The 10,097-nt window shown below is 43.0% G+C and overlaps 1 protein-coding gene across 2 annotated transcripts in view; it reads right to left on the bottom strand.

The window, feature by feature from the left end:
- Positions 1 to 2,251: 2,251 nt before the first annotated feature.
- Slc44a5 (solute carrier family 44 member 5) overlaps positions 2,252 to 10,097 on the bottom strand; it is a 241,959-nt gene continuing 234,113 nt past the window's right edge. Inside the window, exons 17-22 of one of the 2 annotated variants that reach the window (XM_057794114.1) lie at positions 9,803 to 9,906; positions 8,556 to 8,629; positions 7,520 to 7,590; positions 7,314 to 7,402; positions 7,114 to 7,198; positions 2,252 to 6,162 (exon numbers count right to left, since the gene is read on the bottom strand). In XM_057794114.1, the coding sequence (XP_057650097.1) occupies positions 6,050 to 6,162; positions 7,114 to 7,198; positions 7,314 to 7,402; positions 7,520 to 7,590; positions 8,556 to 8,629; positions 9,803 to 9,906 (536 nt within the window). In that variant the 3' untranslated portion in view covers positions 2,252 to 6,049. The remainder of the gene's footprint in view (positions 6,163 to 7,113; positions 7,199 to 7,313; positions 7,403 to 7,519; positions 7,591 to 8,555; positions 8,630 to 9,802; positions 9,907 to 10,097) is intronic. The other variant, XM_057794115.1, reaches the window with a different exon arrangement.

Here is a 10,097-nt window from a genome sequence, read left to right as displayed (position 1 = left end):
CGTTGTATCATTGTAACCCTACAACCATATTTGAAAAGCACAGACATGCAGGGATAATATTTGCAAGAAACTGGGAAACCGGTTAAGGTATCCCAGACTGCAGCAATGATTTTGGTTCAATTCTGTTCCCATATCTTATTCCAAGCAAGACTAATCTATAAAGCATGCTCTTCAATCAAGAACCAGAAAATGGAGAAAATCACCCCACCTGGATAGAATTTAAGAACAATTTCCAAAGGCTCTGTCCTAGTGAGGGCTACGATTGCTGTGATAAGACACCACGACCAAGGCAATACTTAATAAAGAAAACATTTAATTGGTGTGGCTCACAGTTCAGGCCATTATTGTCATGGTGGGGAGCATGGTGGTATGCAGGCAGGTGTGATGATGGAGAAATAACCAAGTGTTCTAGGAACAGAACTAGGCAATAGGAAGTCGACTGCCTGTCACACTTCAGGAAGCTTGAGCAAAAGAGACCTCAAAGCCTGCTCCCACAATGACAGAAGGCCACACCTCCTAATAGTGCTACTTCCTTTGGGGGGCATTTTCTTTCAAACATTCCACTCCCTGGACCCCAAAGGCTCATTACAATATAATGCAAAATGTCTTTAGTCCAACTTCCTGGTATTACCTTCTGTTGTAGTTAGGGTTTACTATTGCTATGAAGAGACAGGTGATCACAGCAACTCTCAGAAAACATTTAGCTAGGAGGTGGCCTACAGTTTCAGAGGTTCATTATCATTATGATGGGGATCATGGCAGATGTGGTGCTGGAGGAGCTGAAAGCCCTACATCTTGCAGGCAACGGGTAGTCAACTGATAGTCAGACTGAGGGAAGCTGACCAAAAGAGACCTCAACGAGCACCCCCACAGTGACACACTTCCTCCAACAAGGGGACACCTCCTAATAGTGCCACTCACTTTGGGGACCATTTCCTTTTAAACCACCACAGGCTCCATTATAAGAGCAAACACCAGAGTGCTGGCTGACCATACATGAAAGGGGAAACAAGGACCAGTTGCACAGAGTTGTTGTCTAATACCAGTTTAAATAAGCCGTATTATCCCAGATGATTCTAGAACTTTCCATTGTATGATTTTACTATCTGGATGAACTCTTTCTTTCTTAAGCTTTTCAGATGGACAGGAAAGACAAATCAATCACAGACCAAATTCATACAATTTATTTACAAATATCAATGTTTTATCAACTAAGAATAAGAGTTACTAGCACTGAACCCAAACTTAAGATTTCTTCTGAAAAATCCAGCCTATGTTTTTATTTCAAACTTTTTTTAAAATCACCATCTATGTCAACAAATCTCTTATTAGATTTATAACATTTTAAAAGAGTGTTAGAAAGGTAAGAATAGTGTTTTAATTTACCTTTGGATGAGACCCACTAAATTTAAAAGGACATGTTAATTCCTCCTTTGTGTATGTTAATGAGACCGAGTGAGGAAATGAGCAGACTGTGTCAAATTAAAATAAGAACTGGCTGACTAATTTAGGTCACTGTCTGGTGGCCATGCTCCTCCCCAACCCATTCTTTACTGTCTTTCTTAGGCTTACTTACTTATATAATTTATTTGATTTCACTCAGCAATACATGGTTTCAGAAAATTTTAAAATAAACCTAGACATTAAAGACCTTGAGAGTTGGTACAGAGAAGGTAATATTGCTGCGTGGTGGGCCTAAAACCAAAGCTGGGGGTGAGGGGGCGGAGCTCAGTACCGTGCCTGCTGCTTAAGTGTGAATTGAATCTCCACAAGTTAAAAATAAGACCAAAGTCACAACCAGACAGGCTGGCACTTATTTGTACTCCCAGCACTGGGAGGTAGAGAAAGGAAGATCCTTGGGGCTTGATAGCCTGTCAGCATGGCCTAATCTACAAACAGCAAGGCAATGACAGGCCTTCCCCCACAATCCCACAACCCCTTAATGAATAAATAAGTAATTAATAATAACAAAAAATTCCAAACAACTAAACCCAAACAAAATAACCTACTATTAATGGCGCCTGAGAAAGAATGACACCCAAATTTGCCTTCTGTTCTTCATACACAAATGCACACATGTGCAACCCCCACACACACAGACACAGACACACACACACACACAAATGCTCCTTTCTAGCTTAAAGAAATCAAAGGGCAGCCTTTTTATCTGTCTAGTATCGGAATCTTTATTAGAAGAAAAAACCCAAATATACAACGAACAACAACAAATTTCATTAAATATTAACCATTTTAGCTATCAAAGGTATTTTAGAGCATACACTTTGAGTGTTCCTGCATAGCAGAGACACAGTGATTATATAACCCACGCCGCCATGGGCTCAGGAGAGCCCAAACCACCAGGCGTGGGGCGGGAGGGGTGGTGAGCCCACACCGCAAGGCGCTAGTGGGAACTTTTTGGTATAAAAGTATCTAAAGTGACCTTCCAACAAACAGATCATTGATAAACGATACTAAGTTATTACTGACTGACTCACTAATGTCCACCATGTGGTTGACTTGCTGTAAGTCTGAGTTGGGTTAAACGGAGTTGGTTCTCCTAAACCTTAGCACTCCTCAGAACATTATTTAAAACTGAATCAAAGACTTCTATTGGCACAGTAAAAAAATCGACAGGTAAACAGGTTGTCTCATAAAAAGTGGAATGACATATATAAAACAGGCTCCCACGGAAGAGTCAAGTGTAACAGAGCTTGTCAGCACCGGGCATGCCCCTCGCCACCCTCTGAGGGGCAAGCATCCTCGTGTAACTCCCACAAGCTGCCCTTGGGGACAGGTAAGACACTAGATGTGCAGGGGCCGACCTACCGTATTTTTAAGAACTACTATAGAAAAGATTTTACTTTAAAACTTACTTCAGTTAAAAACAAACACAAAGCCAACAGATTTTTCTCTCGGGTGTTTTGCTTGCGTGCAGCACACATTTGTGAATGTCCACAAGGCGCAAGGGGAATTGCTCGAGTCACATAATGCGTTCCTCTGGAAGTGAGGATTATCAGGAGTGAAATGACCAGAGGTATCCAGTCGCCGAGCGAGATGGAAACAAAACAGAAGAAAACAAACTGAAAACGTGAGAAGATCTTTCATCGCTTGGCACTGCAGGGTTTGATTTCTTCGAACAAGGTCTGTACACTTGCCCACAAGATCCGGGAAGTACTGACCAGCCAGGAAGGCACTTGCGGGAGAACTGGGTGGTTAGGGCGGGTGGCTGACTGGCAGCTGTCACAGGAAGTATTCTCTACTTAGGCAAAAAATGGAGGCAGGTGGTCTGCTTAATTGGTTGACTGTCAAACAGGAGTGGGGAAGGGACCTACAAACATTTATCTTGCTTTAATTATCAATTTTTCCCTGCAGAAGTCTTTTTTGTTGTCATCTTAAAAAAATTATTAGGAACTATTGATTTAAATCATGTATACACCATTAAGTTAATACTGAAAAGAACATGAATGTATCCAATATATTTTTCCAAACATCCAAGCCTCTTTATGTTAAAAAAAATACAAAACGAAAGATCTTAGTATAAAAATGTTGCATGTTATTAACAATCCCCTTGCGGCTTCTGATGGCTTCACAGGTTACAGTGTGGGCTTTGGTATAAGATGAGAACGCAAGCAGCAAGGCCGTGGATACGGATGTCCCCGACCGAAGCGCTGTGCAGGGAGTGTCGGCCGCACCCAGCGGAGCAGGAGGCGACGCAGGTGGCGGGGTGCCCAGCTGGCTCTCCTACTGCTTCTTATTCGTTTTGCGCTCCATCAAAAGTTTCATTAGGGTCGGAGTCACGAAATAGGGTCTGGAAGGAGAGCCTTCGTTTCTTTCTAAGTCTTCCACTAGGAGGGAGGAGGGCAGAGCGTCAACAGCGCAGGAAAGCGGTGGGAGGAGCAACATCGCCACCTGCTGCCCACCCGCTGCACAGCAACGCCAAACATCGCTTTTTTAGACGCCATCAGCATCATTGTAAACAGCTATGGAGAACAATCAGCCCTTGTTAATACATCGATAAGGTATCATTTCATTCCGTGTCCCAGGTCAGTTCTGGCGAAAGTTCAAGCCTTTCCATGGAATGACTGAGGAAACAATGTTTACTCCCCACCCAAATTTACTCTCTAAATTACAATATGTTTCCAAAGTGTCTTTGTTTTTCCAATGACAACTTAGAATGTAAAACCTTGACAAAGTGGTCTTTACAATTAATTTCAAAACCTTCCACGGACAGTTCTGAAAATATTGCTCTGTGTTTTAAAAACTTTAATTGCTGTATAAGAAAATGGCTTCTAAAATTCTTCTCAGAAACAACATTCATTTTTACGCTACACATTTTAAGTACAATAGTAATAAACAGAGACTATTTTTTTCTGGGGAATACACCACAATACATCAAAACGACGGCCAGTTTCTCGCATCTGATCTATCGCTAATTTTTGTGTGTAGCTGGATCAAGTATCTTATCACAACCCAGAGAGACGCCCACATCCAAACAAGAGACACCTGCGGCTGCAGCTTCACTAGTAAATGCCACATTCTTAAAGGTCTTTGTTGAGGTCCTTGAATGGTTGAAAACAAAATACTACTAAATTCAAGAAAAAGATAAGCGATCACTTTTCTCTGCCTTATCAAGGAAAGAAAGAAGGCTCTTTTCCAAGTGACATTTGAGACTGAACAACCTCAATAAAGTAGACCAAGCACAAGCCGCTGGCTGTCATGTGGACGACACACTGAAAACCTTCTGAAACAATTGGCTCTCTGTAGGAAGTCTCCATAAAACAGTTCTAAATCTAGATCCGCACACTTCAGGATTATTAAATAAATTAGCATTTATATTAACTTATAACTCAAGGATATATTTCCGACTCTCAAGTGTGAGGGCCGTATTGATATCCACACATTCCATTATTAATATATAAACAATCTGACATGAGTTTAGCATCAAAACCAAAAGGGCACTGATTAGTCCTGTGCTCTTTGGAGGGACTTTATTTAATTAGCCATGTGGCCCAGTGGTCCCCTCCACACACAGGAAAGAGCAGACAGGTGTATGGGTCCAGTTCACCGTGTGACATTTAGGCACGGCCACAACAAACTAGCTTCCTCTCTAAGCCCTGGGGGTGTGGTTAGGGAGGAGATTTTCCAATTTGAACCAAGCACCCTTGAAAGTATCAGATGCGGTACTTGATAGAAGGCCACTGGTCCATTCATTTCCTTAGAAGAAAATCTGAATGAACCCATCAGCGTACTTCCCTCACTGAAAGTTAAACTCAGACCTTCTGCAGAATGAAGTCACAAGAACACAGGCATGAACCCGTGAAGAGGAGAGTCCAAAGGCCTTCTACATGACTGGAAACTCGGGCAAAAGGCAAGAGATGAACGAGGTAGCTATTTCTGCTCTTTCAAAATAATCTCAGGGTGGCCAAAGGCTCACAGTAATGGAAATGATATCCCCAAACCTAGATTTGACCCCAGTATGAGTCTTGTGTCTCTGAAACAGATGGACCACAGGGCCACAGTTCACGTCACCTGCAGCGATGCTAGCCGCGGAACCCATGGGACCTGCGCTTCACATGCCTTGTCACGGACTCACCAGACTGAAATATGCTTTCTAGGGAACCAGGGTTACAAGCTGAATCACAGTTTAGAGAGCTGTTCACCAGCTTAAACAGTAACTATAACCATAGCACCATATTTACAAATTTAGTACCATATGCCGGTCAACTACAACTCGGTACGTTTATGGCTAATCGATCACACATTTATAGTGTTGTTAAAAAAAAACAGCCTGAATGTTCTTTACAAATATACACCTATAAAAAAGGAAGGCTAACAAAGTTATAAAAGTTAGTAAAACATTGTCAGCTGCAAGTTTCTGCAGTTGGGACCACAGTCTAGAAAGAATGTTAGGCCACTGTCAAACGCCAGCTCCCTCCAGTGGTACCAATTGCAGCCTTTTCAGAAACAGCACGGAATTTGCACCCTGCTCCAAAGCAACGTTTTCACATTGCAATCAACCTAATTCACAAGGCTCCTGCTTGGAGCTTTTCTACTCGGTCTGTCTCTGGGGACCAGGGCGCTTCTTGGTGAGAATCCTGTGCAGGCTGGGGGTTACAAAGTAAGGTTTCTCTGCTGAGCCGTCGTTTCTCTCCACATCTTCACCTGGGTATTAGGAGCCAAGGCGGGGCCAAGGCAGGAGCCACAGCACAACAGGACCCAGAGGGTTACAATTTGGAGAATTGAACAGGGAGAAACCAGAGAAATCAGCGTTAGCATGTCAAACAGAGGCAAACGGAGGCAATGCTGGTGCTGGAGAAGGCGCGAACTGGCCTCTACCCCTGGGTACACCCCACACCACGCGCCTGGGCCCTTGGATCCCTGGATCTTTATCTCCACGTTTATAAGGAAGCGCTTCCTGGGGTTTCTAAAGTGTCACCTTTCAGCTCTGTGACTTTTCATTTTCATTACATCACTGACTCCATGGAAAATGTGACAGAGAAATTATCTCTCAGCCATAACATGGGTACTGGGTTCTGTTTTCTTACATCCTGACCTTACCTCCTGGTTTGCTAGAGATACAAGGGGGGGAAGACCAGATGAAAATAGCAATAGAGCTTACAGTCCTCTCCTAGCAAGGGCAAGGACCTAGGTTCAATCCCCAGATCCACCACCACCACCACACCACCACCATCACCACCACCTCCTTCACCACTACCTCCACCACCACATCACCATCACCACCACCATCACCACCACCACCACCACCACCATCACCTCCACCACTATCACCACCACCACATCACCATCATCACCATCATCACCATCACCACCACCATCACCACCACCACCGCCACCACCACCACCACCATCACCACCTCCACCACATCACCCCACCACCATCATCATCATGCATACTTCTCTCACTCCCCCTCTCTTCTCTCTATTTCTCTCATCCCCCTAACAAGCATTTACAAGTAATAATCTCCTCCCAAATAAATGCTGCTTTGCAATTGAGGTTAGGTAAAGCAAATCACCAAGCCAGGTAGGCAACTGAGTTTTCACCTTCTCATCTTTTCGTTTTCCACAGAACAAATATACACAGTGGATACTCACAGAAGCAGACGAAAATGGTCTCAACACACATTGAGTAGACGCTGAAGCACCCGTGAGCAATCAGGTAAGATCCAACCACCAGAGTCTGTGAACAGACAGAGAAGAGGTCCAGCACATTGGACTTTGTCCATACTGACTTCACTCAGAACATATATTGCTTTGTTACAGTGTCCCCACGTGACTAAGTCACCAGTTCTTACCAGGAAAGGTACCCAGTAGTAATTTAAAGTCGTCGGTCCTTCTACAATCCTTTCCAGCCTCTCTGTGAAGAGCAGGAAGGCCAGGATACCTACATGAAAAAGCAGAACATGGATATCATACACTGAGAAAGGCTATCGGTATTTTTGTGGCACAGGAGTCTCCAAACTCCTCACAGCTTTGAATCCATGTTGTTATCACTACTCACCTACAATCCCAGACACTAGAATTTTCCCCAGGAGTAATACAAAGTGTGTGACTTCATCTGTAACTGCGACTCTGAGCGTCGAGGGGAAACAAGAAAGTATAACTCAGTGTTTGAAATCTACACCAGGTAAAGAGTCATGGGTTCATTCTCCTGTGTATTTGGTGAAATTTTATTTGGGATTGTTAAATGCAAAACAGGAGCATGGGAGCCAGGCCTGAGGTTCTTATTTCTAACGAGACTCACAGATGAGGACACTGGAATCATGTCCCTGTGGGATGATGAACAATGAAGGTGCCTGGTTCTCTCTCTACTCCCTACGGTGATGGACCAGCTTGACTCCATCTTACAGATGGAAGCCATTTTGTTGTAAGGTCAGAACAAGTCCATTTCTGTTTGCTGAAAAATTCAAGTTGATTTTGCTTTTAACCTGTTTCTGGAATTTAACATGCTCCCAACACCCTGATAAGATGTTCTGCCAGATAACTTTGAAATGTTCAGCCAAGTTCCTATGTAACCAAAATTCCTCTGGAAATCCTCCAACCCTTGAAAAACCCTAGTCTTGCAGCTTTTTAAAACTATATAAACCCCACCTTCTCTTGTGTTTGATGCTATTTTCTTAAACCCCATTTAGGAGATAGCCCTGTCTGATAGAACATAAAGCTTGTTAATTTGATCAAAGAACTTAGGTAGTAGTCTTTACTGTCATCTGGTGGGAGTAGCGAAGGTACCCTGGATTCTGAGTATGGTAAATTTATTCTCCGACTCTGCACACCCATTTCTCAACAATTTTGAGAGGAGGAAATGGGCACCAAGGAGATGCTAAAGTAAGCCACCTGGAGAACTTCTTGAACAGAAAGGACAATAAAAATTAACTATGTAGCCACCTAGGTGGATGAAGGGAACTGTTGATTAAAATTTATCAAACTGAAAGGTAACATCCATGACTGCTAAGGCCAGCAACACCCTGGATAACTACAAGCGAAGAATGTCAAATCTCACCAGATTGTCTATGGTCACCCTCAGCCTGATTACTTACTTCAAAATGTTTCTCATGAGCAGATAGAAAGCATCTTTTGTTGACTCACAGAAATTTTTGCCATATAATGCAATCTGAAGAAGATGATTGACACTTTTGTTAGTGACATAAACAATTACCACCCAGGACAGCCCAGATCACCGCCATCTTCCACACTAACAACCCTGACTTCTTTCCAACATTTAGGTTAGTAGGATGCCTAGGAGCTCTCTGTCCTTGACCCCACTAATAGGCTTGCCAAGTGTTGTATGTAGGGGCAGGCCTTTTCCTCAAGTCTCAGATGAGGGAATCTATCTTTGAAACATTTGACTGTAGTAGTTATTAAATGGACTGAATATTGTCATCAAAATAAATTACTCCTAAGGAAAGCCAATACCTTCTATCTACTATGAGAATTTGCCGATTAAAAGGCTCAGTACTAGCTCTCACTGTAGGTAAATTAATTGTATCTCCATCCACGACCATATGAACCCAGCCCCAGTCCCCACCACACTGTGATAATAAACAAACATGGTAAAATAGTGCAGTTTTCGCATTTTGAGGGAGTTGTGTTTCCTGAGTCTACTGCGTAAACAAAACAACTCCATACAGGCTTGCACATTCTCACAGGAAATGAGTTAGAAATTTGCCCAAGCCTTACCACTCTTCTTTAACACAAAGTTTATTAAAACAATTAATCACTTCCCTAAAATTATGTAAATCCCTCTATTAGAAAGGCGGTTTCTTCTTGGAAGAACCCAGGGACAACGGCTTCCCTCTTACATAATTTTTAGACCTACAGCACCGTTTCAATCTACCACACTTTCATTTTTGTTTAACATTTTAAAGTCTAATTACATTTATGTGTGTGTGTGTGTATTTGTGTGAGTGCGTATGTGTGTATGCTCACTCGACAGCTTGCTTGTAGAAGTCATTCCAGGATTTGGTTCTCTCCTTCCACCCTGTGGAACCTAGGGCTAGCTTGGCCCGTCAGGATTGGCAGCCAGCACCTTTACCCTCAGAGCCATCTCTCTGGGCCTCTAGCACACTTTGAAAATTTCAACACAAGCATTTCCCCTTAAATGAGCTATCAAAGGTAGTAACATCTCAGGAAAAGTGTAGCCCTGATTCAGGCGTGGAATCACACGTCCACTTATCCTAGTAACAAAGTCAATCACAAGATACCAGAATGCTCTTCAGGCAGTAGTGCAGACATGAGGTCAGCTGGGCAAAGCAAGGGTACCATAAACAAGCAGGGGCCTACTTACCATGATATAGGCATTTCTGTTTAAAAACTTCACCATCTTTTCCAAACACCAGAAACAGCACCGCAGGCAGCACTGGAGGAACTTGGAAACACTGTTCTGCGCCTCTGTGGAGGGGTATATGAGTCTGTTAGCAACCCTCAGCCTTCAGACCCAAAAGGAGGACACTGGCAGGGCGCAACTTTTTACTGTGATGTATTCCAAGTTGACATTTTAGTCATTCTTTGGCATATAATTCAGTGGCTTTAGCACCTTTACAGTGTCATAAAATAATCTCACTAGCCATTTTCAGAAGTTC

This window comes from Chionomys nivalis, chromosome 18 (genome assembly GCF_950005125.1).
Source record: "Chionomys nivalis chromosome 18, mChiNiv1.1, whole genome shotgun sequence".
Lineage (NCBI taxonomy): Eukaryota > Metazoa > Chordata > Mammalia > Rodentia > Cricetidae > Chionomys > Chionomys nivalis.
This window is presented reverse-complemented; position numbering and strand designations above follow the sequence as displayed.